Source organism: Aythya ferina (genome assembly GCF_964211825.1).
Source record: "Aythya ferina genome assembly, chromosome: 14".
In the NCBI taxonomy this organism is placed as follows: Eukaryota; Metazoa; Chordata; class Aves; order Anseriformes; family Anatidae; genus Aythya; species Aythya ferina.
The window spans coordinates 5,989,917-6,017,804 of record NC_140312.1 but is presented as its reverse complement, the minus strand read 5'-3'; the positions used below and the strand labels follow the sequence as shown (position 1 = coordinate 6,017,804).

The 27,888-nt window shown below is 53.5% G+C and overlaps 3 protein-coding genes across 4 annotated transcripts; 2 read left to right on the top strand and 1 right to left on the bottom strand.

The window, feature by feature from the left end:
- The first annotated feature begins 975 nt into the window (after nt 1-975).
- On the top strand, nt 976-12,512 carry DCTN4 (dynactin subunit 4). Of its 2 annotated transcripts, XM_084535652.1 has the most exons (14): nt 976-1,177; nt 1,907-1,977; nt 2,356-2,534; nt 3,437-3,480; nt 4,232-4,339; nt 4,934-4,954; nt 5,877-5,950; nt 6,047-6,159; nt 7,469-7,578; nt 8,578-8,651; nt 9,064-9,118; nt 9,603-9,710; nt 10,002-10,099; nt 10,782-12,512. In XM_084535652.1, the coding sequence occupies exons 1-14, from the start codon at nt 1,043-1,045 to the stop codon at nt 10,993-10,995; spliced, it is 1,404 nt and encodes a 467-aa protein (XP_084391778.1). In that variant the 5' UTR covers nt 976-1,042; the 3' UTR covers nt 10,996-12,512. The 2 variants fall into 2 exon arrangements, with proteins under 2 accessions (XP_084391778.1, XP_084391779.1); XM_084535653.1 differs by lacking the exon at nt 4,934-4,954.
- A 187-nt stretch (nt 12,513-12,699) lies between these two features.
- Nucleotides 12,700-19,544, top strand: RBM22 (RNA binding motif protein 22). The gene is made up of 11 exons (XM_084535654.1): nt 12,700-12,844; nt 13,362-13,415; nt 14,332-14,361; nt 15,122-15,254; nt 15,538-15,638; nt 15,855-16,027; nt 16,611-16,811; nt 17,315-17,479; nt 17,935-18,023; nt 18,565-18,696; nt 19,366-19,544. Exons 1-11 carry the CDS (start codon nt 12,791-12,793, stop codon nt 19,494-19,496), a joined length of 1,263 nt encoding a protein of 420 aa, XP_084391780.1. The 5' UTR covers nt 12,700-12,790; the 3' UTR covers nt 19,497-19,544.
- Nucleotides 19,545-21,038: 1,494 nt separating this feature from the next.
- Nucleotides 21,039-27,746, bottom strand: MYOZ3 (myozenin 3). The gene is made up of 7 exons (XM_084535649.1): nt 26,412-27,746; nt 25,368-25,454; nt 25,118-25,272; nt 24,865-24,933; nt 24,618-24,762; nt 24,163-24,334; nt 21,039-22,288 (listed from the first exon to the last, which is right to left on the bottom strand). Exons 2-7 carry the CDS (start codon nt 25,396-25,398, stop codon nt 22,126-22,128), a joined length of 735 nt encoding a protein of 244 aa, XP_084391775.1. The 5' UTR covers nt 25,399-25,454; nt 26,412-27,746; the 3' UTR covers nt 21,039-22,125.
- Between the last annotated feature and the right edge of the window lie 142 nt (nt 27,747-27,888).

Here is a 27,888-nt window from a genome sequence, read left to right as displayed (position 1 = left end):
GGGAAGCCTCGGTGGCATTTCCCGGATCCGAGTCCTGATGCACCTCGTGCCCTCTGAGCACTCCGCGGGGCACAGCACTGAGAGCTGAGGGGTTTTTGGTGGATCCCACAACACGGGGCTGCTGCTGGGTCGCTTGGTTTGGTTTGGTTTGGTTTGGTTTGGACACTGCTGCGCCCCGCAGCACCCACAGGGCAGGTGGGGACCCTGCTACTAGGGTGTGCCCTGTGCCACCGGGTCCTGCATGGGCAGGCGCACGCCTGACAGCACTGCACGGCCACTGCAACGCTGCAGGGGGCACGCAGGTGATGCACGGCCACTGCACGCTGCACAGAGCCTTGCACAAACCCTTGCACACTGCATAAAGCCGTGCACAGACCATTGCACATTGCACAGACTCTTGCATAAACCATTGGACACTGCACAAACCCTTGCCTAAATCATTGTGCATTGCACAGACCCTTGCATGCTGCATAAATCTGTGCACAGTCCCTTGCACGTTGTACAGACCCTTGCATAAACCATTGCAAACTGCATAAATCCGTGCACAGACCCTTGCACACTGTGCAAACTCTTGCATAAACCATTGGACGCTGCACAAACCCTTGCCTGACTCATTGTGCATTGCACAGACCCTTGCATAAACCCTTGCACACTGCATAAACGCGTGCACAGACCATTGCACACTGCACAGCCCCTTGCACGCTGCTCAGACCCTTGCACAAACCCTTGCACGCTGCACAAATCATTGCACACTTGCATAAATCATTGTGCATTGCACAGCCCCTTGCACAAACCCTTGCACACTGCATAACCCCGCGCACAGCCCCTTGCACACCGCACAGCCTTGCACACCCCCACCCGCTCCCCCGCGGCACCGCAGGGGTTAACCCCCGCTGGTCACGTGGCCTCCACCCCCCAGCAGGGGCGGGGCATGGGCGGGGGCGGGGCGATGACGTGTCCCCTCCCTCCCGCGCGCGCGCGCGGTGACGTCAGCGCGGCGGCGCGGCGCGCGCGCGGCGGCGGCCGCACCTCCCCCGGCAAGATGGCGTCGCTGCTGCAGTCGGAGCGGGTGCTGTACCTGGTGCGCGGCGAGAAGGAGCTGCGGGCGCCGCTGCCGCAGCTGTACTTCTGCCGCTACTGCAGCGAGCTCCGCTCCCTCGAGTGCGTCTCGCACGAGGTAACGCCGGCCCGGCCGCGCCGCTGCCCTCCCATTGGCCGCCTCGCCCGTCGCTCTTTCTTATCCCGCCCCGCTATTGGCTGGCGGCGCGGCTCGGGGGGCGGGCGCAGAGCGAGGAGCGGTGGGTGTGGGAGGGGGAGGGAGCCGGCATGTGGATTGGCTGAGCGCTGATGTCAGTCTGCGCGGGGAGGGCTGTGATTGGTGGAGGCGGGCGGGGGGGGCGGGAGTTGTGAGGGGTTAGTGTGTGAGGGGAGGCGGGGGGTGACAGGGCGGGGGGAGGGCGAGAGGAGGGGCGGCCTCGTCGCCTGCTCTTGGCTAATTGCCACAGCGTTAATTAATGATAATTAAATGACCCCAGGGCAGGGGTGAGGCGCTTGGGGAGCGTGTACGGTTTGGCCTGGTGGGTGACCAAGGACCCGATAATTGTGAAAAATAAAGAAAAAAGTGGTTTATTGAAGCTTTCTGTCACAATAACGGCACAAATAAGCGGGAAGCGCCTCACGGAGCCCCCACGGGCAGCCCCGGGGGCTGAGGAGGGCCCCTTCGCGTCTGGTTTGAGCCCCTTGCTTTGAGGAGCCTCCCCACGTAGGGATTAATTAAACAGCACCTGGGGCTGAGGGCAGTGGGGTCTGTTTGGGCTGGGAGGGCCGATTCGAGCCAAACCCCACAAATATTGCCAGCCTTGGAGCCTCACGGGGCGCCTGGGCCCGTCCCTGTGCTGTTCCGCAGGTGGACTCGCACTACTGCCCCAGCTGCCTGGAAAACATGCCCTCGGCCGAAGCCAAGCTGAAGAAGAACAGGTAAGGGTGGGTCCTCCGCTTCCCTCGGCCACGTGCACCTGAAGCTCTCCTCAGAAATCACATCACTCACTACATCTTAATCCGTTAGGGGACAAAGTGCCTTCCCACGATGTGCCACGTACCCTTGGTGTCATCCTTTTTTTGGTGACCTGCTCTCAAACCACAAAGAGAAGCATTATTTCTATCACCCAAATTTTTCTCATTGCTGCCATTCTTGCACTGACCCTAAACTCCTCCATTCCTCTAGTGCTGCTGCATTAGATAGGAACGTTTATTATTTTAATCATGATTTGCTCATTGAAAGCATTCTCCTGTGCCTGTGGGCTGCGTCTGGGCCTTGTCAGCTCACTCTCACACGTAGGCTTTCCTCTTTTCCAGGTGTGCCAACTGCTTTGACTGCCCCTGCTGCATGCACACCCTTTCTACCCGGGCCACCAGTATTCCTGCTCCGCTCCCCGATGACCCGGCCAAAACTACGATGAAGAAAGCCTATTACCTGGCCTGCGGGTTTTGCCGCTGGACTTCCCGGGATGTGGGCATGGCAGATAAGTCTGTTGGTAAGTGACAGGCAAAGGCACGAGGCTAACAGCAGGAGTCCGGCGTCTTTTGGAAGTTAAAAGATAATCAAAGGTGGTTTCTGGCTGGATGGTGGGTGTAATGTTTGTCTAGGTTTTGAGTCACAGTTGGGGAATTCACAGGAAAATGATTTGTCTCTGAAGTCTTGGCTGCAGAGCTGAGTGCGTGTAACATCTGGCCTGCTGCCAGGCTCATGTTACCTGCCTCATGAGGAAGCTGTAAAACACGGGGCTCTGACAGTCGGTGGGCTCTGCCCCTTCTGGAGAGCTTGCTCGTTCGCCTTCAGAGTCTTTGAAGTTGCTCAGTCTAACAGCATAGAAACCTAGTTTATTTTCTGTCACTTTTTGTTTACTCAGGCTTATTTCAGAGGTGCTAGTCTTTGCACTTGTTTTTTTTCTATTAATGACAGCACTGGAACAAAGCTTTTATCTATTTCTTGACGTGTAAGGCATGCAGAAAGCATCTGTCTGGCTCCAAGAGCGAGGCTGAGTAGACCAAGCAGGTCCTCTTTGATTTCTGGTGTTCTGTGACTGTAGACTTGAAGCTGAAGATGCGGGGACACAGGCAGCTAGAAATGAGAGTGTTCTTGTAAACTTAATTGCATGCTGCTGGGTGCTGTGCTGAGCATCTGTCAAACAGCAGTTGCTTAAAAACACAGTATAAAAGCTGGGCAAGTGACTTCCACCCAAACCTGCCTGGGAAAAGCTTTCAGAGGTAGATAGTTATGCAGGTATGAGCTTGAAGATTTGTAATGATAAGTGTAGTGAGCATAGGGCAAGCCGTGTTTCATGATTAGGTCCAATGCAGTTCGAGTGTTGGTGATTTCTGTGTAGAATCAAGAAACCTTCTCCTGAGGAGTTTGTTCTTTCTCTTTCTCACACAGCTAGTGGCGGCTGGCAGGAACCAGAGAATCCACACACGCAGAGGGTGAGTGAAGGAGAAGGCCGTGCTTAGGCTGAGGTGGCATCAGGTAGAAAGAGCTGTTAGAGATGCTGAGCCCTCTCGATCGCTTTTTCTGCACCTGTGTAATTCTTCAGCTGCCAGGTCCAGCTCATGATCTCTATCTTGACTGAACTCAGTGGAAGGGAGGCCTCTGAGAGGCTCTTCCATGGACGTCACGGTGTGAAATCCAAGTTCAGAAGAAACTTGGTTGCAAAGATCACGTCTAGCAGCACTTTTAAAATGAAACTAATGAGCATGTTGTGTCTGTGTGTCTTGGGGAACTGGGGAAACGTGGGGAAGGCTGCTAGCTAAGGGAGAGTGCTGCTAACCTGTGACAGAGCACATCAGATTTTGCTTTACTGGTCTCCATTTAAAACTCTTACTGCAATCAAGTTTAAAAACTTGCACATTGCTCTGGAAGAAGAAAAGGCTTGAATCTAAAAGGGGCTTATGTCCAGGTACTACCATGCAGTATGCTTGGTGGGCTTTCTTCACGTGAACAGAACTTATTTTCTGATCAGCAGTGCTTACAGGATCTGGAAAACAGAACTGCACCTCTGTGACCTTTCCCACTAAACATAAATCAGCCTCTGGGTGGGGAGATGCTGATTGCAGCACTAACGCAATCTACTAAGACACAGAGTTAAGACACAGAAATACTGTGACGCCGGCTCCTGCAGCTGGTCTGGCGCTTGTTCTCCTTTCACTGTGTATCTGTTCCTCCTCGCCCCTGCAGATTAACAAGCTGGTGGAGTACTACCAGCAGCTGGCTCAGAAGGAGAAGATCGAGCGGGACCGCAAGAAGCTGGTGCGACGCCGAAACTACATGCCGCTGGCCTTCTCGGTGAGCTGTGAGCACCGTGCTGCCAGCGCAGGAGAAGCGATGTGCAGCAGCAGCAGCTTGGAAACTTAGATGAGTGGTAGCATGATAGGGCTGCTCTGCTTTTTTATTTGTTCCTAACTGAGATCATGAAGAAAATGCGCTAGGGCACTTGGGTTTCTTTGGGGACGAGCAGTTCTGCACGCGTTGTGTATTGCCTTGCCTCACTCTCTGATAGTCCTCTCTGATAGTGCCAGAAGGGTTTGTAGCTGCCATCTGAAGGAACACGTTATCCAGCAGTGAAATGCAGCACAACTGCACTCATGATACCAGTGGTAGCTCTCAGGATAGTTTCATACCACTGCTCGGTAACAGATCCGAATTATCCTGCGCTTTGCTGCGTGAAATCTCAACTGAACTGAACTTTAACACTCGATTGTGGCCTGAATAACTTGTTTATTGTACCTGCCAGGTAAATGCTTACTTTGTTCAGCTAGGTGACTGCGTACGCTTGCTACTTCTCAATTAACTGTGCCTGCTCTGTGCCCTTGCTTGTGTCTTATGGCTGCATTTTTTGTCTCCGTTGCTACCTGCTGCTATTTTGGGGGCTCTCCACAGCAACACACTATACACGTAGTGGTAAGTCTCTTCCCGGTTTCTGCTGGTGTTAAAGCTCTCCCGGTACCAACTGAAGGGCAGTAACATGTCCTGCTCGTCACCTGTCCTCAGGGCCTCTGACTTGGACGTGCCTAGAACAAAGGCACCCGAGGGCTAGCTAGTTAGAGGGGAACGTGGTACAAGAAGTACTGCTTAGTAGCTTAGAAGCAGGCAGTGCCTTTGGGTAAGTAGCATGTGATTTAAAAGCATTCCTTCACAAAGCCTGGCCAAGACACAGACATCTTAACTGCCGGGGGGAAACGGCGCTGACATCAGTCTCCTGATCCTTGAAGAATCACCAGGGCAGACGCTCACATTTCTCATTTGGTGAGAATTGGATTTTCAGCTCTGCCCGGAAGGAAGATTGCTCCCTAACGTCTTGTGTGCTTCTCAGCTGTAGGAAGCTGGGGGGTAGCTCAGCTGTTCCTGCCGAGCCGTGGTGCCTTGCGAGAGAGTCAGAGTAACTAAGTTAGAGCTGCAAGGCTCAGAGGAAGCTGAATGCTCCAGCTGCTTCTAGGAGTGCTGCAGAGCTTCTCAGATGGACACATAATCGTGTTTACCCAGTTCTTAGGCAGCTGAACTCTCATTCTGCACTACTTGTTCAGTACAGAGAACATGTCAGTAGTGCGGGCTGGTGGTTAAGGGAAGAAACAATTTCATAAGCAGTACACACACACCTGCCTCTTCCAGTCTGCAGCGTAGTGGTAATTGTTTTCTCCTTACTAACAGCTTGAGCAGGAAAAATAATCTTGAGAGACCTTGAATACCTTTCCCTTTTTGCTTTAATTTGCTTGTTTCCCTATGCTTGTCATGCAGTTTTAAAGGGTGAGTTTGCAGGAGGTCTTTTTGTCCTGGCAGGAAGCAGGACAGAAGCTTTTTTCTGACAGCACCTTTTTCCCTGTAGGACAAATACGGCCTGGGAACCAGGCTTCAACGCCAGAGGCCCGGCGCCCCGATCAGTGCTCTCGCTGGACTCTCGTGAGTTCCTGGGCTGGGGTTATCTCTGGGGGAAGGACAGGAGGTGTAGGGGAGGAGGTGTTCTCTCTGACCACATTTTCCCTTATTTTGCGTCAGTCTGAAAGAAGGCGAAGACCAAAAGGAGATCAAGATTGAGCCAGCTGATGCAGTGGAAGAAGTGGAACCTCTTCCTGAGGATTACTACACCAGACCAATCAACCTGACAGAGGGTAATGCCTTAACGTCCTGGCACTTCTGCCGTTCCCTTTTATAACATGGGCAGTGCTTGGAGACTTGCCAGTAGAGTTCCTAGTGCTCTGAGGCTTTAGTAATTTTTACATTGTTATTGAAATTGTGTGATTTTGATTTATTTTTTTTGACCTTTTAAATGGTAATTTTGATTGCAGCTCAGCTTTGTGTTATATGTGAAAAGCTCAGAGCCAAAACCAGCAGGCCTCTTTACTATTGTTTCCTCTTTTTTTTTTGGTCTTGGTTCCTCTGCATGCGAAATGTCAAGATTTGGATGGAGGAAAGGGCTGACATTCTTTTTCAAATAGTAGCAGGAAATAAGGAAGTGGTTGTGCTGCTGGGGAGTTGGCACTTTAATTGGCCTGTTCAGTAACAATTGTGCATTATTTTGACATCAGCTTGGAACAGCTTGCGGACGCTTTAGCTGGCTCGTGATTTAATCAGCAAATATTGTAAATTGGCCCAGAAAACTGGGGAGCGAATGGGACAAAACAGCGGGTACAGGAAGCGATGTGGACTTCCTGCTGAGGTGGCTTTAAGCAGGTCAGATGTCCTCAGTAGTTCTGTGGGACCACAAAGTCCACCAGCATCAGTTCATGAGGGCTTTTTGGAACGGGGCAGAGCATCTTTGTGGTAAGACTCCGTCAGAGTTGTGAAAATACGATGCTGGTGGAGAAGACAACTCACAGTGGTTCCCTGGCAGGGGGGCTGCCAGGTGGCTCGCGGCCTGTTAGGCACTGGGGTATTCACCAGGAGCCTGTTTTGGGGGAGAAACCCACGGGGAGTTTGGCCACTGTGGTTCCTTGCCTTAGGAACTATGCAGTCGCTAATTCTCTGCCTGAGTCTGAATTATGCAAACTCCTTACGGAGAAGCTGGATGTTCGACTTGTGCAGTGCCCCGCTGTGGCAGTAACAAAGCTATGAAATCTGATTTGCCCTTTGCAAAAGCATGGTTTGTTTTCTAGATGTCAATAAAATACTCTTGCCATCTCAGCTGAGCTTCAAAAACAGATTGCGGTTTCTTGTTCCTCCTGGCTTGGCACTTGTATTGTACAAATGTTACCATGCCCAGTCAGGGCAGCCCTTTTTACCCCTCTTACCCTTGTGTTCATTCACTGCTAGGAACAGTGACACTTACCAGTGGCTTCTGAATTAGTGGGTGCAGGTGAAATTAAATTCTGCACAGCGCACTGCGCGCTTGCAGTTAGCACAGCGCATATTTACAGTCTAGCTTGAGTTCCAGTGCTTGGGTAAGACTTGAACGTGGTTTGTTTTCTGTTGTGCACCCAGTGACGACCCTGCATCAGCGTTTGCTGCAGCCTGATTTCCAGCCGATCTGTGCTTCCCAGCTCTACCCACGTCACAAGCATCTCCTGATCAAACGCTCGCTGCGCTGTCGGGTAGGTGGCTAAATACAAAACAGCACTTGTAGGCTGACAGAAATTGGGCTGCGGGGAAATGGGTTCTGTATTTCTCTTTAGAAGAAGCTGCTCAAATGCTTCTTGTTGTTGTAAGTTCTCTAGAACGTTCTTTCGGTGCTGTTAGCAGTTACAAGGGAAACTGTCACATCTCTGATGTGACTACGAATGTGAAGGGGTAGCCACACTGTCAAAGACACACAAAGGTGAATTTGCAGAAGTGTCTGTGCACTGTGCCTAGCAGAGGACTTACAGAAAGCAGCCAGTACAGTTGGCATTACAAAATTCTGCTATTATTAAAGACAAAAATCAAGTCAGTAAACAACATATTAGTGATAGGCACTGTAGAGTGCTGAAGTTGCCCCTGGAATGAAGGCAGAAAGAGTGGAAAAGCAGAGAGCTGCAAAGTAAAGACAAGCAAGAAGTAAATCCAAGTTCTGCCTTTGGCTTGCTACATCATCTTCAGAAAGCTGCTTGCTTTCTCAGTGAAATGGGGATATCGATCTAGTTCCCAGGCTAATAGAGCAGTATTCTCCTAAGTATTTAGGATGCAAAATGCTTTGCAAACGCGGATTATTTTCTCAGAAATAATTAACGTCAGGCTGGGCCTGTACTGGAAGAGTAGTCTGTGAGCAGATCAGTTTTGGGTTGCAGCTGTTGGCTATTCAATGGATGTTGGAGTATAAGTCAAAGGACTGCAGTTACTTGTGCCTTCTTCCTGCTGCATTCAGTGTCTGAGTATTTTTCATCCTGGTTCTGAATCCTGTGTTTCTGAGATTGCAGTAGCTTTGCTGGAATGACGTTTTCAAAAATATCAATAACTTGACACCAGTCTGACTGCGTGCACCCCACGTTAGCTGTTACGTGCGCTGTGCTAGAGGGGTAGTGCTGTGGCTGGTGGCACTGTGCCTGCAGCTCTGATTCATCAGTTTGTGACTGCACGCTGTTTTCTGGTGTTTACTAAAATGTCTTTGCTTCTAGAAATGTGAGCATAACCTGAGCAAACCAGAGTTCAATCCAACATCTATCAAGTTCAAGATCCAGCTGGTTGCTGTGTAAGTAAGATGCTTGGGCTGGGGGTAACAACTGCCTACCAACGCTTGGTTAAAGCCTTGTATTTCCATTTCTTTTGTGCTTTTGATTTGACCTCTTTTATGATTGATTGTGTCATTTCTTACAATGATGTAATCGCCTTTTGTATTTTATGGGTAGATTTTCAGTAAGATTGCTTCATAATCTGCTGAAAACTTCAGTTTGAAAGAAGGGATGGTGAGCTGTTCCAGCCCCATGTCACAGCAGGAGTTAAAAGGATTAGCCTTATATAGCAAAAGGGCACTTTATTTATCTTTTTGATGTAAGTTAAACTCTTGTAGTGTAGAACATGTCTTGCTGGATGCCTGTGACTACGTATTAGGTTGCAGACAGCTGCACAGTTCCTTGTGCCCATTTGCTTTGTTCTCCTTGCAGGAACTATATCCCTGAAGTGAGGATCATGTCCATTCCCAACCTGCGCTACATGAAGGTCAGTGCTTTTTTTTTTTCCAGAAACGTTTTATGGTGAGTCACAGCTGAGAGGTGTGCACGGGGGATCTTTTGGGGAGCTTGCACGGTGTGATGAATGTTTCCTGAAGGCTCTGCTCCTTGCAGAGAGGGCGCAGGGTTTAAGGGAGTGGTCAGAATAACGCTGCGTGTACTTGTCACTCTGCATGAGTAGATCACAGTGTGCTGTGATGTCTGGCGTTGCAAGTACATGATTATATCTGATGAATAAAAGGTGTGGGGTTGCTATCTGGGCTAGAGTCCAAAGACATGCATTTCTGCTATTAAAAAGAGTGCTTTGTGACATTGCCACCTTTCGTACAGAATGGGGCTCTTTGCTTTCAGTCCTTTGAGTACCTGAGACAATTTTGAAGGTGTTAATCAGTCACAGGACGTGGAGGTGCTCACAGTAAAGGTGACTTTTAGAATAATTACTTCTTGACCTGGGATTCTTGAATCTTTTCCAGGAAAGCCAAGTTCTTCTGACTTTGACCAATCCGGTGGAGAACATCACACACGTCACGCTGCTGGAGTGTGAGGAGGGAGACCCTGACAACATCAACAGCACTGCCAAGGTACTGTGCCCTCCTGATTTTATTCCTTGGAGGCTTAAATGACCATCACCAATGTAAGCGTCAGCTCATAATGCATTTTAAAATGGTGTCTGCTCACTGAATCCAGAGCCCAAGGGAGAAATGCACAACTTCCCAGGCAGAGTGGTACCTGGGCACTGTTAGAGAGGAGAGCCAAGGATGAATCACTTCTGTTAAGCCATAGTAAGGCAGACCTCAGAAGGGGAGTGCTCTGTCCTGCTCGTAGTGTAGGTGGTGAGTACTAAAAGGCTGCTTCTCTTTGTGTCATTTCAGGTGGCAGTGCCTCCCAAGGAGCTAATTCTGGCTGGCAAAGATGCTGCAGCAGAGTACGATGAGCTGGCAGAGCCTCAAGACTTCCAGGATGACCCTGAGTGAGTGCGGTCTGTTCTGTGGGCATCCTGCCCCTTAAATACTTGGCACTTGAACCAAGTAATTTGCTCTCCTCTCTCGTCAGTACTTCTTGTTACATTGACCACATATTTCGGTCAGAGATTAGCAGTGCAAATCTTTTTTTCTGTTTGTGGTTTGGACTCTTCAGGAGATGTTTGATCTAAGGCAAGGGTTGGGTTACAGGTGGTGGTACTGATTCTGGGAATACTTTGTAATCCTCTCCTCTGTAAGCAGAGGGTTCACAGGAGTGCCCAGAATTATGCAGTGGGGGATGCAACAGAGGTACCTCCAGGCCTCAGGGGGGAATATGCTCAGCAGGCTCTTACAGAGCAACTGGAGCTAAAATATTACAGCCTCTCCCTGTTGCACAACGGGCTCTGTAACTTGTGTGGCCAAAGCAGGCCTGTTCTGTGTGGTGCGTTTGTCAGCAGCTGCCAGCATGAAGGGGGTACCACATCCTGCTCACGGGGCAGGAGGGGCTGCTGTCTCCTGAAAGAAGAGCAGCAGGGAGCAAGCTACACACCAGGAGAATTGTTCTGGCAGGGCATGTGCAGCCTGCGGGCTGTAAACTGAGCATCCCTCTGACACGGCACCAGAATGAGCCTCTCAGAACAATTGTTTGAGAACTCGGCTGACCCAGTTCTTTTGTTTTCTGCCTTGCAGCATTATTGCCTTCAGAAAAGCCAATAAGGTAGGAGTTTTCATCAAGGTCACCCCACAGAAAGAGGAGGGCGAAGTGACCGTGAGCTTTAAGATGAAGCACGAGTTCAAAAACCTGGCTGCTCCCATCCGGCCCAGCGAGGAAGGCGACCAGATCTCCGAGGTCATCTGGCTCACCCACCACGTCGAGCTCAGCCTCGGCCCAGTGCTCCCCTAAAAGCTCCCGAATTGTGTCCCGGTGGCTGGCCGCAGGACGGACTGTCGGTGAACGAGTGTGCCCTGGTGAAAGCTTCTGTCAGCTCCTCTGCTGTGTGGGTGTGCGCCACGCGCCCCAGCCAGGCCACGAGGAGGAGGCTGCGGGGTGGGGGTGCTGTGCTTCGGGATGGTTTGTTCTCCTCTTATCGTAGTGCCCACTAACGCTCTGCTTCCCTACACTGCCACAGGCTAGTTTAACTTGCAGCACGTGTGTCAGCACGCAGAACGAGCTAGCTTTCTCCAGGTTTGCACTACTCCTGGCTGAATTTGGCTGTGTCAACAAAAAAAAAAGAACCCGTATTGATTTTTCTTCATGTCAGCCTGCAAACCTAATGTTACATACCTGATAGTGAATGTCTCATCTCACACAGAATTACGCCCTTCTCGAACAAGTATTTTAGGAGGTGGCAAGGTCTGCTGCGTTCTGGCAAGTCTGTTGCCAGCAGCATGCTGCTTTCTTCTCTTTTTTCTGCTTCCTTGTAGGATACCTCAAGTAACCGTGGAGCACTCGGACACGAAACCCTTTTATTTTCGTGAAAAGCCCCTGGCACGTGTAGCTTCCTTAGCCAGGGTGATGTGTCTTTTCACAAAGGAGATGGTCGGTTTGCCCTTAAACTCCAAGTGTAGTGTACTGTAGTGTTCGTGGATTTGAGTGGTGACCAACTGCGCTGTGAGCCCGTTGTGTTGCGAGCTGGGTGTGGTAGCATGATAGATTATTACGAGCTGGGAAAGCAGATCCTGCTGCCTTGCTTTGCGGTCCTGAGAGGCTGCCTGGCAGTCTTGGTATTAATAGATGTGTGTTAAAAGATAGCAAGTGAAGAGTACTTAAACGTGGAGAGTTAAAGTTAGGTCCAGTGTACAAAAAGGAGCCGCAGAGGTTGTCCAGGTTCGTGCTTTGTCTTTTTCCAGTTGTGGGAGGGGGGAGTGGAGGAGGAAGGAGCATTGTACCGCTGGGGAAGGATCACTGGCTGCGGTGTGCCTTGGCCGCAGTCCCTGCTGCGAGCAGTGATTACGAGCAGGGCACCCAGGAGCAGATCCTTCCTCGGGAGCCTCCAGTTTCACTCCCAGCCGAGCCGTTTGCCTTCACGACCCCGTTCCCATGGCCTTTGCTGTGGTGGTGGCGGGGGGACGGGCCCCCTGCCACCAAGCTGCAGCTTCAGTACTCAAAAGATGCTCGCGTGGGGCTCTGCCAGCCGGGGATTCCTGCCTGTAGCCACACTAACCTAAACACTGCCCCCACCAACACCCCAAAATTGCCCCCTGGGGGGCTCCCTGCGAGCCCCATGGCTGGGGATGGCCTGGCTGTGTGTCCGTCTGTCCGTCTGTCCCTGCTCCTGTGTGAGTGCCCCCCCCCCCCTCGCCCTCCTGCTTGACTGCTGTAGTAATAAAGCCGCCTGCCTCTCGGCCTCCCGTGCTGTCCGTCGCAAATAATAACGCTAATAATCGTTAAAATAAATGAATAAATGCATAAAAATGGCAGCGCCCCCCCCCCTTCCACAGTGGTTTCTCCCCCCATTCCCTATGGGCTCTCCCCCTCCCTCCGCGATGGTTCGGTCCCCATCTTCCCCCCCCCACCGCCCAAATGGTTTCGCCCCCAGCTCCCAATGGGTCCCCCCCTCCCGTCCCAATGGTTCCGTCCCCCTCGCCCCAGTGGTTCGGCCCCGCCCGCGGTTCTCTAGCCTCGCCCACCGCTGCGCCGCCGCCGGAAGTGACGCCACTTCCGCCTCCCCCCGAGGCGGAGCGGCGCGGGGGCCGCCATGTCGACGTCGCTGGGCTCCAACACCTACAACCGGCAGAACTGGGAGGACGCCGTGAGCGCCGCCACGGGGGGGGACGGGGGGGACCGGGGGGAACCGGGGGGGACGGGGACGGGCCCGTTCGGAGAGCACGGGGTGGGGCTGGGGGCGTGGGGCAGGCCCGAGGCCGGGGTGTGGTGGTGAGGGGCGGCGGGGGGGGGCGGGCAGAGACAGGGAGGGACGGGAACTGACAGGGGAAAAAGGAAAAAAAAGAGAAAAAAGGGAATAAGGGGAAAAATTGGACGGGCACTGACAGGGGAAAAGGGGAAAAAGAGAAAAAAAGAGAAGAAGGGGGAAAATTTGGGGAAAAATTGGGGGAAAAAGGGGAAAACTAGGAGCAGCTGGCCTGCTGCGGGCCTGTCACCAGAGGGATTCGGGTGGGGGCTCGTGGCTGTGCCCGAGGGCGGCCTTTGGTGCCCTCCCAGCGCTCAGGTGGGTGACAGTCGGGTGTGTTAGCTCAGGAGGTGATTTAAGCCCTGCCGCGGTGATTTTGTTGCTAATTCCACGTTTTCTTGCTTCCTGCTCGATTCAGGATTTCCCTATTCTGTGCCAGACATGTCTTGGAGAGAACCCCTACATTCGCATGGTACGTGCCTGGTGACAGCAGCCCTGTGCTGGGCCGGTCACGGATGCCTGCCCTGGGACTCTGCGGTTCTGAGAGCAAAAATAAGCTGGAAAACAGGAGGTTGAGCTGTTTGCACTCCCAATTAGCTGGTTGTGCACAGCAGGATCTAGTTCATACCTTTGTTGGTGTGTCATGTCATGGTGGTAGGCACAGGATGTAGGAATACACTAGGCAAAAAGGGGGAGGAAGGTGGCAGGAAACAGCAGAAAACAAAGCTCTGGGACAAGGAAATTGTGTGCTGCAGGGAGCGGGGAGCTGCTGGAACATTAAGTAGATGAGCACAGTTTGTGATGTGCAGGGTTTGTACCCGTGAAGGTACGCTAAGGCTGCCTTAGGGAGGCATCCTGGTAGTCATTTAAATCCTTGTTGACCTTGGTTCTGTCCGTTCAGGCTGTCAGGCCGTGCTGTGCCGCTTTTCTCTGTTACTGAGGATGAGGGTTTAGGTTCCCTCCTTGTTTCCTTTCCACAAATTTTGCTGAGAGCTATTACAGCGTTTTTAAGAAACATTTTATTGCTGATAGAAATGAAGGTTCAAAAATGGTTTTTGTGTACTTGGTTTAGGTAATTACATCACCTTTGTTTAAACATAGCTATTAATGTTCCATTTCATTTGCACCTCTCCTAGTACATGAAGCGAGGCTCATCAAACCCTGTTTAAATGAGTGATTCTAAAATGGGTTGAGAGTTTCTTAGGATTATTTTTGTCCTGTTCACCAACCAAGGAAGATTCCACTTAAGCACAAAACATGGGGGTGGGTGAGCCTTGGTGCAGCATGTAAGGGAGAGGACGCAGTGCTGTAACTGTGATGTTTTGAGTCTTTTTTGGTCAAGTTAATGATATTTCACATTTTCTTTTTTGATTTTGATTATGTTTCAGACCAAAGAGAAGTATGGAAAGGAATGCAAGGTATGTTTGGTGTCTTTTGAAGCATGTCTAGGAGCAATATGTTGCGATGTTTATAAAATATCTGCTGCCTTCAGGAAAGTGCTTATCTGGGTTAACATCTTAACACATACATAACTGCGTAACATTTTAGGGCAGTCAACAATCTGCTTTGTTACGTGGCTGTTCTTGTAACAGTCAAAGTATTGGTCAGACAGACCTCGGGTTTGCTCGTGTTTATCAGAATCTTTAGGTTTTGCTAATCTCATTGTACTTTATTTAAAGGTATTGCAACATTCAACTCGTTCAGTCCTTTCTGTTGCAAGTTTCTTTTTATTGTTAAGTGGTGCATAAATAACTGGAGTTTAGGGTTTGCTGTGAACATGTCATTCTTGGCCAGCCAGAGATTACTGTTAGAAATAACCCAGGTTTATTTCTGAGAGGGATGGAAATATTTAAAGTTGTTGTGGCTTGATGGAAGTTAAGGTCCATCCCTGCTTCTTTTATCAGTTGTCACCTGAGGTGGGGAAAAGGTTTGAGTAGAAATCGTGCTTTCCTTCCTCAGATTGCACATGCATCGGCTGCAGATGCATCTTCCCTGCAGATAACATAGAGGGCAGTGGCTTTTATCTGGACCAAAAGTCCCATAATCTCTCACTGGGCTTGCTGCTATTCCATTGACTGTTCAATTTACAAATAACTGTCAATTTATCTTTAATAATGCAAGACCCTGAATGGTAAGTTCAGTGCTTTGGGATTCAGCTCTCTGCTCTCTGTCTCTCAGATTTGTGCCAGGCCCTTCACAGTGTTCCGCTGGTGCCCTGGTGTTCGCATGCGCTTCAAGAAAACAGAAGTGTGCCAGACATGCAGCAAGCTGAAGAATGTCTGTCAGACCTGCCTGCTTGACCTGGAGTATGGTGAGTACCAAAAAGCATTAACTAAGAGAAGCTGCAGTTCTGCTTGTCTCTGAAATGAAAGTTTGTGAAATGGCTTTAAACGTGTGCATGAAATTGGCATGGTTGTCTGCAGACAGACTTTGAGAAGAACAAATCTTGATGATCAGATCTCTTCCAAGATTCAGGGACAGCTTGGTGTACCTGGGCAGTAGATAAGTTATCTTTGGCTGATGCAGGATGTAGGAGCTATTTTTTGTTCTTTCGGTTTGTGCTTCATAGGGATTTTTTGCTTGTTTAATTCTAGGTTTGCCAATCCAAGTCCGAGATGCAGGGCTCTCCCTTAAGGATGAAATGCCTAAATCTGATGTCAATAAAGAGTATTACACCCAGAACATGGAACGTGAGGTATGAAAGTGTGGTTTAATCACGTTCTGTTTGTGTGGATGTGTACGAGGGAGGGAAGGGGCCAAATGTGCTTTCTCTGAAAAAGAATTACCCGAGTCACCTTAAAATCACGTGCTTCCTTTGATTCTGCGCATTACTTCTGATGTTTTTATATTATACAGTATTTGATATTGTAACAGCTCTCAGCAAATCATTTGTCTTTTAACTTCTGCGTAGATTGCCAACTCTGACGGCACCAGGCCAGTGGGCGCGCTAGGAAAAGCGACTTCCACCAGTGACATGCTGCTGAAGCTGGCGCGGACCACGCCGTACTACAAACGTAACCGTCCTCACATCTGCTCCTTCTGGGTTAAAGGAGAATGCAAGCGAGGAGAAGAGTGTCCTTACAGGTACACGTACATTTCAAACAGTTAAATGTGTTCCCTGTGGCCAGATACATCTTCCCCTAGGGACTGAGGAGCAGGAAATGTTGCAGTGGGTAGAGGACACAATGCAGTGATTATTGGGGTCAGTGTGAAACCTGAAGGAGCTGGCGTGCAGCACCACTGAATGGATCTTTGTTGTGACAAGCTCGGTGGTGAGGCATTTGCTGCGTGGTTTTGTAGTGTTTGGCCAAAGCAGTGACTGCAGCTCTTCTGCGTAGTTCATTTCGTCCCTTCGTGGCATCAGTCCCCTCCGTCAGAGGTCTTTGTGTTTGAACAAGAGGCCGTTTGAAATCCAGCTCTTGTGCTTTGTGGTGCTGAATGCTCGGCTCTCAGAAGTGCCATTCACTCAGAGCTGAAGGCGGTCCTGCCTGTAGCGTGTTGTTAGGTGCAGTCTAAGCTCTTGGGGCTTTTTGTTGCATTTTGGCCTGTTCATGTCAACAAGGTTATAAACCAGACTTTCTTTAGAGGGGAGAGGAGCAGTTGTAGTCACTTTAACCTGATGCAGCTGTGACTGGTGTTACGAAATGCTTTGTTTGCTGAACCTTAGGCATGAGAAGCCTACAGATCCAGATGATCCTCTGGCTGATCAGAACATCAAAGATCGTTACTACGGAATTAACGATCCTGTGGCTGATAAGCTGCTGAAACGAGCATCGACCATGCCTCGACTGGACCCTCCTGATGACAAGACCATCACTACGCTGTATGTCGGAGGGCTCGGAGATACCATCACTGAGTCGGATCTCAGGTGTGTTGGTGCAGCTGTGCTGCACGTGCCTTTGTATTTGATGCTTTGGCTGCTGCTCATCTTCAAGGGAAGGAAGAATCTGGCTTGCAAGGAAATAAAAACAAAAACAAAACTGGCTTTCAGTGTTCCTTAATGGGGAACTGGTTGGTGGGCAAGTAGAGAGGAGTACCAGCTTGTTGGAGAACAGACAAACAGGCGTGCTTCAAAATGCTTTGATTAAGAGAGAAATCTTAACGATGAGTCATTCTCCTGAGCTCTTGGGGGTACTGCTATGCTTTACAACAAGGCCCCATACCTTCTGTCTAGCTAGCTGCTGAGAAAAGCTGCTGCAGTGATTTTATTGCTCCATAATGACACACGGGAGCCAAGAGACTTGATTTGTAGTGGTTGTTCTGAAGTGGTGACGGAGAAAAGAAAGGATGTGATCATATCGATTTCATCACACAAAACCTTACCCTGCGGCTAGGAGGAACGGGATTTCACATGCATGTTTTTCCACGCAGAAATCACTTCTACCAGTTTGGGGAAATTCGGACGATAACTGTGGTGCAGAGGCAGCAGTGTGCTTTCATCCAGTTTGCCACCCGGCAAGCTGCAGAAGTGGCTGCTGAGAAATCCTTCAACAAGCTCATCGTCAACGGCCGCAGGCTCAATGTCAAATGGGGAAGGTGAGTGGGGTGGGAGGTGTGCACTCACGTTATCTCTTTCTCAGATGCTTTGTGAGCAGTGTCCTCAGGGTCTCGATTCTTAAATGGAATTCATTTTTTGTGGGTCAGTTTATGCAGCCCTGAGGAGCTGGATTGGACGTTAAGCTGAAGTAGGCACAGTTGGGGTTCTCTTGCAGTCTCTTTCTTTCAGCAGTGGGATCTGGGTTGGATGTGACACAAACTGTGTAAGGGTTGTGTTGGCTGAGGGCATTGGATGAGTTTCACAGTTCTGCTTCTACTCCAGGCCTTGTGAACGTTATTTGCATACTTTGTATCAGCCGTCTTTGGCAATGAGGTTTTCATCCTTGGCCTGAAGCAATGGATCCAGATTAGATAATGTGGAACCACTGCAGTATAAATATCTGCTTATCCTGCCTTTTCTTATCCTTGTTCTCAAATTTTTGTCTGTCCTTTAGGTCTCAGGCAGCAAGAGGAAAAGAGAAGGACAAAGAAGGTACCACAGAATCTGGGATAAAGCTGGAACCAGTTCCAGGACTTCCCGGAGGTAAGGAAGTAGTCTTCATCTCTGAAACGTTTCATGCTGACCTTCTTCCACAAGAAAGGCTGGTGTTCAGCCTCCGAGAACATTTTAAATTCAGGACACTAGAGGCACTGGTGAGCCCAGAGCAGTCACTGACTGTGGGTTTGCAGCAGATAAAACCTGGCACGGGAAACGAGCTTTGTCTAGAAGCAAATTCTTGCTGGAAAGAGAGGTTGTCATGTGATGAGTGAAAAGTTAAGGCTGCATTAATTAATGTTACTCAGGTCCAAGATACTGGCAACCCACGCTGTTCACGTTTTTGTAATTCATTGAGTGTTGTGTGAAGGAAAAAGCAAAGCTGGTTTCTGCTGGACTAAAGTGGGGAGTGTTCCGGGGGGTTGCAGTTCTGTTCCTTGCTCCACCTCAAACATGTGGCAGCAGCAGCAGTTTGCCCTTGTGGAAGAATTGGTTGTGCCTCCTCGGAGGCAGATGCGCCTGCTTTTCTTGATGGAGAGATGAGGTTTTCCATAACCACAGTATGTGTTTGTTGTTTTTTTTCCTGCAGCTCTCCCACCTCCTCCAGCTGCAGAAGAGGAGGCTTCTGCAAATTACTTCAACCTACCTCCAAGTGGCCCTCCAGCTGTGGTGAACATTGCCTTGCCACCACCTCCTGGCATTGCTCCGCCACCACCTCCAGGTACTTGTTTTTCCTCTTTGATGAGGGTTTCTAAATTGGTGTTCCAGCGCAGCGGGCTGGAGGTCTGCTCCTCCTTGCTCAGCCTAACTGCAGCACTGAGGCATACCCTGCATTGATTTTCCTGATGATACAGGCTGAAACGATGCCATAAAAGGAGCTGTCAGCACAGTTTGATTAAACTGAGCTGCCTGTTGTGGTAGGTAATCACCTGCAAGTTTTCAGGCACGTTACAGATCCCTGGTATGGGTATTCACACCTGCCTGGGGCATTTGCTGGCTGTGTAAACGCTGCACTGCCCTGAACTTCAGGGGGTATTTCCACAGCTGGTTGAACACAAGCCTGTGTTTGTGTACATGCATCTGTCTGGAGGGCTTTTTGTGGGATGTCAGACTCTTTGGTTGCTCCACAGTTGAGCAGAAAGCATTTAGATTGGCATTAGTCACCCATGCCAGTCCTCCACCAGCTCATATCTGGGACTAGGGATGTGTTGGGTAAGGATTGCTCCCAGTTCCTCTGGGAAGAGGGGAGGAATTTGAGGAACTGTGGGAGCTGGGCGCCTCTCTGAGGTGCAGCTGGTGGCCAAGCGGTTTCCATCGGCAGTTTCAAACAGCGGGACATTTGTGGGGTTTGCTCTCGTGCTGTGTCTCAACACAACAACTCTTCCTGCAGGTTTTGGACCACACATGTTCCACGCCATGGGGCCGCCGCCTCCCTTCATGAGAGCTCCGGGCCCCATTCACTACCCGTCCCAAGATCCCCAGAGGATGGGTGCCCACGCGGGAAAGCACAGCAGCCCCTAGCACATCGTGTCGCCCTTGTCATTTAAGTAAATGTCATTTTCTAGTTACCATGGTAGTGCCGTATGTTGAGCTGTGGGTGAGCTAGAGCAGCCTTATTTCCCTGCTTGCAGGCGCTGGGCAGGCTGAGCTCCGCGTCACCGTTACCGTCGATGCAGCCCGGGTCTTGCGTTTAGTACCGGGGGGGTGGGGGGCAGGCAGAAGGGCTGTCGGGGGGGGGGCTGTGGATCAGGTGTACCAGGATTACAGTGCTCGTAGTGTATCCCATTTGCACACTTTTGAAATAAACTTCTGGAAAAACAAAAACCAAACCCTCTTCAAGCCCGTTTGATATCCTCAGTCTGAACACTGTGGACTATTTAAGTGTAACGAGAGACTTCTCTGTGTCAAGTAGCCACTGAATTGTGACCCTAATGACCTATTAATCGTGTAGCATTGAGCCAGGACTGACTAAGAGCTGAAAAACAAGCTTGTCAATGTGCCAAACCCATGGCTTTGCCTTACTAGCGCCACAGAATTATTTTTCCTCTACTTTTTAAAGACTTGTAACAGAAAGAAACCTTCTGGTGCTTCACTTCTAATCCTGCATGTCCCGAGCAAGAAAAGTTGGGTTGTGCAAGCAGCCCCCTGGTGCTGCAGGCGTGACCTGGAGTGACAGGTTGGCAGTTTTAACCTGCTGATGCTCCCCAGAAGGTGCTCGTGTGCCCCCCCTGCAGCTGTCAGCAGCACAGCACAGCTGCACACTCATCCTGTGCATTTTCAGAACACGATCAGGGCTTCCAAGGCAGTTGGATAGAGTCTCCTCTTAAACTGTGGGATGGACCCAGCACCTTTCTGATTTGATAAGACCTGAAACTTTTCTTTCTGTGCTCCAGCTATAGCGTTTGTCTAGGAGCATCTGCATGGAGCCTGCCTTTGAATAAGATGTACGAGCACATGGCTAGAGGAGTTTGAGATACCTGTATGTCTGCTGCTTTCATGTAACTGATCTGTGGGCATCTTTCTGTAAAGCAAAACATGATGGACCTGTTCTGAAGACTCCTTTGCTTGTTTTTTAAAAAAAAGTACATTAAATACATGAGTTTTTCAACATTTTGCTTAAACCCTGCTTCCTGGAGCAGGGCGGCTGAGGACTTTGATTTTTTTGGCTGCTGCCAAAGCTGGGGTGAGGAGTGGGCTGTGCCAGGGGGTCCATGGCACCAGCGGCAGGGCTGCAGCACAAGCTGGCCTTCCCTGGAGAAAGGGCTGAGCTGTGGGCACAGGTGATAAGTTTTTGTCAGGTAAGAGACATCCCAGGCAGTGCTGGGGGGGCTGAGGCGTGCTGGGGCATCAGGAGGGCTGTGCTGTGTGCTGCTGCTCTGTCCCCAAGGCTCCAGTCAGGGCCCGTGAGCACTGCAGACAGACCTTGAATGCAAGCAAGGTGTGCATTACAGCTATTTATTTATTTTCCAACCAGGTTCCCCAGAGGTGTGTGTGTTCTGCAGCTGATGGACAGAGGGAAGAGAGGTGTGTTTAGAACAGGACAGCAGTCGTACATCACAAATGTTTAATGTTAGAGGACTAGACCTTTATTCTTTACATTTGCTTATCCCCTCATGCTTCTGTGGGAAGAACAGGACAATGCAGGTGTCCTGCCTCAATGCTGTGTTGTCACAGCAGAATCCCTGCTTGGGAATCTCTCTGCACGGCATTACAGTGCGCTGTACGAGCAAGGCAGCCGTTAACTGCAGCGTTACCACAAAATTTACTTACCTGGTTTAACCACAGCGGTGGAAAAAATACTTTTATCCCAGTGCTCCTGGTTTCATGGGACTAAATAAGGGTGACAGGAAGAACTTAGAAGCAGTTGTAGAAAGCGTGTGCTGTGTCAGGGATCTTTGGTAGCGGCTGGCAGGGTTTTCCCTAAATTTTTGCTTGCTCTCCTACGAACTTCTAGCTGCGTGTCCCACCGCTGAAAAAACATTGTGTAGTCAAATCCCTACTGCTGATTTTTGCATTTAAGAAGTCTGTTCTTGCTGTAGGGACACAACTGCACTGCTTTTCCTTCCCACTGATGCTGAAGTTGCTCAGATCCCCCAGCAGTTTCTTTCAGACTTCTCAGACTGGCGCAGTTGTGGACCGGCCGTATGAAGCAAACCTGGCACCGGAGGATCGAAGGGCTGAGAGGTTCGAGCGAGGCGTGCAGGTGGGAAGCCCAAAAAACAGCAGTCACGTGCTAGCCAGGAGCTTCTGGAAAAAGTGGCACAAGTTTCCAGCTCCCAGTGCTCCCCTCCCTGTCTGGGCAGCGCAGTAAGCAGGCAGGTGGCCAGCTCATCCCTGCTGTTGTCCAGCCAAGCCTCAGCTCACTGCTTTTAACGTGCTGATGCCTCTGGTTGCTTGTCCTGCTGCTGTCCTGCAGTCCTCACCTCCTTTCCGTGTCCTTCGGGTGGAATTCCTCCCCGGGGGCACCACCTGTCGGAGCAGGGCTTGTGTGCCAGCGCTTGTTCAAACCCCGAGGAAAAGGAGGACGAGCTGAGACCTCAAGCTTGGCTTTCCCGAAATGCTAGGCGAGGACACTCACCCCCCTCTCCCCTACTACGGCTGAGTCTAGCGAGAAAAGCATCCACGGTGCCGGGGAAGGGAGCGGGGGGTGCTACAGCTCGTCGCTCTCCGGCAGGACCCGCGCCCAGCCCTGCGGCACTCTGTTGAAGTTGGGTCTCTGGGCGAGCAGCTCCAGACCGCTCAGGGGGTCCAGCTCGGCGGCGGGCACGTAGAAGAGGTCGCTGAGCACTGCTCTGTCAAACGGGGTGGGAGTCCTGCAGAGCAAGACAAGTGAACTTAGCACATCGCAGAGAGGAAAAAGCGTGTTTTACCTCGAGGAGCCCAGCAGCAATCGGTGATACCCGTGACAAGCGACCACCCTCTTTTTTTCCCCCCCCGGGATGCTGTTACAGCCTCTGCTCGCCCCGCAAGGTGCTTCCCTTGCTCAGAGCACACTCCAGCTCTGGGTGTGTGAGTGCCCGTGGCTGTACGGGGAGGTGGGAAGCGTGCTGCTGCCTCACCACGGGCTCTGCCACCAGCCAGAGATGTGAAAGGGCTCGGATTAAGAGAGCAGCTGGTGGTGATGGACCCACCAGCGACTTGTCTGCAGCTAACGTGTTGTGCAGGGGCCGAGGCTCCTCCTGCTGCCTCCTGATTGCTCTAGCACATGTGCAGGCTTTCTCCTGGCCCCCGTTCCAGCCAGCGTTTTGGGACAGCTTCTCCACCTCTGACTAAGAGGAGGAGCAGTGCGGGGGCAAGAGCTGTCATCCCTTCCCGGAGAAATGCGCGGAGGGAGCGGGGATGAGAGTGCCAGCTCCCCGGCCGCCAGGAATGTTGGTTTTGGAGCGGCGCAGCACGGCTGACCTACCAACGAGACCTACCAGGGCTGGGAGTGTTTGCCTTGGGAAGCTGCTGGAGCATGAGTAATGTGGCACTGTTTTGCAACAGCGTCCTAGCGAGAAATTAGCGGGGGAAAGGTAAAAGAGGGGGGTTTGCTCCAGAAACAGCCTCCTTTCTGGGGAAAGACAGGCGCTTGCAGAGCTTTGTTCTCGCTCTCTCCTCGAGTGGTACATCATAACGAGGTCCCTGCATCACAGCCCGGATTTTTAAAGCTGGGAATAAAGCCGCCTGCCTCCCTGTGGCTGCTGTTGAGGTGGTGAACTTGGCCTTGCCCCGGGACACAGGCGGGCCCTGCTGGGATTCACCTAGCTCGAGGCGAGGCTGCTGGCTAGCCGGGCTGCTCCCAAAAGCGTTTCTGTGCCGTTTGGTATTTGACGAACTGAGGAGGGAGTTAAAAGCCAACAGCTTGGAAGATCATGAAAAGCCCCGTGAAAAGCAGCTTGGCTGTCTGAGTCTTCATGCCTCAGTGAAGAATTAGAGGAGGTGGCAAGAGGCTCGGTGTTAAATTAGCATCCATCTGTATTAAATAACAGCTCGGGCCTTGAAATAGAAAGGCAGCGTGCGAGAGGGGAGAAGCGGCTCGGGGGAAAGCATTATTCAGAGCCGTGCCCTTGCTTCGGTCCCTGCCCACAAACAAATGCTGAGGCAGGAACGGGAGAAATGCTGGAAGCAAAGAGCTGAGCACCCGCAGCAGCTCCTCCGACATCGCAGCGGGGCTACCTGGGCCTCTCCTTGCCTTCTCCTTGCTTTCCCTCGGCTGCCCGCTGGGTTTCCTCTCCCTCAGCTCTGCCCCAGTGCTGCCCAGTACAGCCCAGTGCAGCCCAGTGCTCTGTCAAGCTTTCAGAGGCGTGCAGAGGAAAGGTGGAGGTGGTGCCAAGCTTTCTAAGCTCGGCAGCGATGTCCCCCATGGCTTAAATCCGTGGGGATGCTGCTGGAGGGGCAGAGCTGGGAGCTCCCGTGGGATTTGGGGCGCTCCCAGCTTGCCCACAGCCCTTCACCCTCCTGAAGGAGGCTCCCAGCGAGGAGCAGAGACAAGACCTTCAACCCCAAGCACGCGTTTGGAAGGGATCTGGTGACCTCTGAGCACCCTGTGGGGGGATTAACCCCGCACCCCCGCGCTTCCAGCAGCTGCTCGGGCACCTGGGGAAATTCGGAGAGGTTGGGGCTGCCCCTGCTGCCCCTCCACCTCCAGCTGCTCCTGGCGGGGAGCACGGACGGGCGGTGGCACCCGCAGCTCGGCCGGCCTTACCTGTTGAAGCTGATGAACTCCCCGTAGGAGGGTCTGAGGGGCAGCTGGTTCTCCCTGCCCACAGCCTTGTCCTTGTCACCAAGGAGCCCCTGCCAGGGGGAGCGGTAGCCCTTGGGGATGGCGGTGACGTTGAACTTCTCCGGGGGCACTTCTCGGAGGGGCCCCGAGTACCCTGCCAGGGGGAGAGGCGGCGTTTGCTGCTGCAGGGCGAGCCGGGCGGGGGGGTCAGGTGTATAAGAACAGAGCCGTGCTTATCTATCTCCAGATCCAAGGATGCAGCAGGGCTGCTCCCTCTTGGTCCCGTAACCTCCAGGGCTTTTGGGATCACTGGGACAAGGAGAAGTCCCCCCAGGGGGTGTCTGGGCACCCAGTGAGGGAGCAGGGCCAGAGCTGGGGGGGGCTCCTGGGGCTCACGGTGATCCCAGCGGGGTCGGTTTCGGGGTGCGAGTGCTCACCTGGGGCCAGGTTGTCCGGGTTGAGGACTCTGCCCATCTGCAAGACTCTCTCCGACTTCTTGGGCACCTCCGGGGGGCCGCCCTGGGGCGCCGCCGCCACGTGCAGCTCCGAGTGGAAGCTCTGCTGGCCCTCGGTGTCCCCAGCCTGCGGAGGGAAGGCTCGGGGCTCAGCACCCGAACCAGCAGGATGCGGGCAGGATCCCCGTCCCGCTGAGCAGGGGGAGCTGCTGCCTCCCCGGGTACCCACCGGCTGCTCGTTCGCCATCCCCTCCAGCCCAGCCTTCTCGGTGCCATGCGAGCCACCTGGCACTGGGAGCTGCAGGGAGGGAGGAAAAGGGTCGGTGGGGGAATGTGGGGCACCCCCTTGGTGTCACCCACACTGCTGAGCCCTCCCCTCTCCTCCCTTTTAGCCTCAGTGAGCGTGGCCGCTCCGCCGGAGCCCTGCAAGGAAGGGATGCGAGGGTGGAGGGGCACCCTGCTGCCCGGGGCTGGGCTCCCACCTTCTTGTAGCCGCTGGGGTGCTCGAAAACGAAGCGCTGCATCCGCCTCTGGCGCTGCTGGAAGAGCTGGGAGCCGCGGTTGGTGCTCAGGGAGAGCTCCTCCAGCATCACGTCCTGCGGCGTGCTCACCTTCTTGCCCAGGTCCAGCTGGGGCGCTGGGGACACCAGGGGAGAGGGTGGCACAGCTGCTGGGTGCCCCTCGCACGGTTTGGTGGCGTTCCCTGTGCCCCCCCCCCACGCGCACACTTACCATCTCCAGGGTCTGGTTTCATGATGGTCATCGCCCACTGCCGCGCTCCTGGGGCAGGGAGATGGGATGGGGACGGCTCCCGGCCGGCTGCAGGAGAGAGGTGGCCGCGGGTGAGGGCTGGGCACGGGGAGCGGTGCCTGGGGTCACCCCTTTTCCCCTCCTCGGGTGCTTGGGGGCTCCCCACAGCACCCCCCGGGGATGTGCAGGGCCCAGGGGTGCCCCCATTGACCCATGGGGGAGAGCAGAGCCGCGGTCGTGTGCTCAGCACCTCGGGGTGCTCGCGCTCCGTGTCCCCCAGCCCAGCTTTGCTCTTGTCCCTTTTTCATCTCGCCCCCACCGGAGCCCCTGGGGACGCTCAGCACCGCCCCACGCCCGTCGTCTTCCCTCTTTAGGGCAGAAAATGTCCCCAGCACCGGTGTCCCCAGGGCTGAGCCCCGCTCGGAGCAGCACCCCCAGGCCGAGCAGAGGTGCTGACAGCCCCGCAGCGCCTCAGCAGAGCTATTTTCAGCTCCCGGGCAGTGCAGGACCTGCAGCCCCGACCCCTCATGGACAACCCAGCCCTGGTAGCGGGGTGAACTGGGGCATGGGGACACCGCCTGTCCCCCCCGGTGGGGCTGGGGGGCTCCTCAGCTCCCAGCTCCTCTCCTCGGGGGCAGGATGGAGGTGCCCCCCTTGAGCCGCCCACCCAAAATATCCCGCAGCAGCCGGGATGTGCAACACAGAAAGCAGCACGGAGAGTTTTGGGGGCTTGGTGTTGGGTGCATCCCGCATCTCTGGACTCGGACTGAAGCTGTCCCCATCCCCTAAAAGCCCTGGGCAGTGCAGGGCCCCCCAGGGCTGGTTCCTGGCACAGGGCTCCCCGCCAGCTCCGCGTCCGATATCTCCCATCCTCGGCTGGAGACCCCGGGACCCCCTCACCCCTTCTCTCACCCCCCTCCCCGCTCCCTCTGTGCCCTCCCTGTCCCATGGGACACCCCACGGCTGTCCCCACGCCCTGCGCGCCCCCCACCCACTGACCCAAATTTGGGACCTCACCCCCCCTACCTGCCCAGGGGGGGCTCCTTGTGATACCGGGGCGATGCGCTCTGCCCGGGCTGGGGACGAGGACACAGCCACCAGCTTTTGGTGGCCCCAGCTGGCTCCGTGCGGCACCCGGGGCTCCGTGCTGCTCGCCCCGAGCCGTGCCGGGCTCCGACCGGGGTGCCAAGGTCCCGGGGCAGGCCAGCAGTTATTTCTGGCTGAGAAAGGGGGAGGAGCAGGGTGAGCCCTTGGGGACCGCCGCGGTGTCACCCCGGCACCGAGTGGGGCTGATCCTTGGGGCGCAGGACGGTGTCACCAGCAGGAGGTGGCCGCACGTGTCCGAGCCCCTCGGGGTGGGTGGGAGGCAGGCAGGCAGTGGGATAAAGTGGGGTTAGGTCCCTTTATTGCTGAGCTGGGTACACAACGGGGTGGCGAAGGCGGTGGTGGGGAAGGGCAGCTCCTGGGGGGGCGGAGGGGCAGGGAGCAGGGACGGGGTTGTCCCCACGGTGTGCCCCAGGGAAGGGATGGGGTGGCAGGGGGTCCCCTACCTGGGGCCGTGCCCCGATGGCCCACGCACGCTGCGTCCCCTGGGCATGGGGTCGCTGCCTTGGCACCTCCCAGCACCCCAGGCTGGCTCCTGCTTTTGGGGGAAGCGCTGTGGGGGCCCGTTATTGCCCTCCCCGGGCTCTGCCACATAACCCTGCCCACCCTGCTGCCCCCCTCCCCATCACCCTGCGCACCCACCCGCCAGCACCGTGCCCCCGAGCTCTGCCCCGTGCAGGGAGCTGGCTCCCGTGGGACCCCCGACCTGTCCCTGGGACCCTCTCAGTGTCACCTCCCGCACCGAGACCTCCTCCAAACCCTCTGCAGCCCGTACCGCTGCCTTCTGACCCCCACAACCCCCCCACCTCTGCGCCCTCCGTCCCTGCCGGGTCCCTCGGTCCCATAGGGTGGGGATGGGGTGAGCCTGGGGATGGGGACAGGGACAGTGCTGGGGACAGGGACAGTGCTGGGGACAGGGACAGTGCTGGGGGTGGCGTTGGCCCTCTCTTTGCCCGGGTGCAGCGGGAGGTAACCTGCCCACGGTCCCCTCGGCACGGCAATAAATAACTTTGGCTCTCTTCGTCATCACGGGGGAGGAATCTGGGGGGATTTGCGTGGAGATAGGGTCAAAAAGTTGAAAAAAAAGCAAGCAGGATTTGGGGACCGGGGGAATAAAACATGAATTTTCCTCCTCCAGATCTGGTTTTGGCCGAAACCAGCCGGGTCAGACCCTGCTGGGGGAGGGAGTCCCGGCCACGGCACCCACCCGAGGGGCGCACGGTGACCCCGTGGGGGTGCCAGCGCTGCCAGGACCACCCTAGGAAACCAGAGCTGGGGGGCACCGGGCACAGGGGACACCCAGGGGCTGTGTCCCCCCCGCCAGCTGCCCCGCTCTCCGTGCTGACCACGCAGTCCTGCCCCGAAAGGTTAGGCTGGTAAAAATAGAGCCGGGCCATGG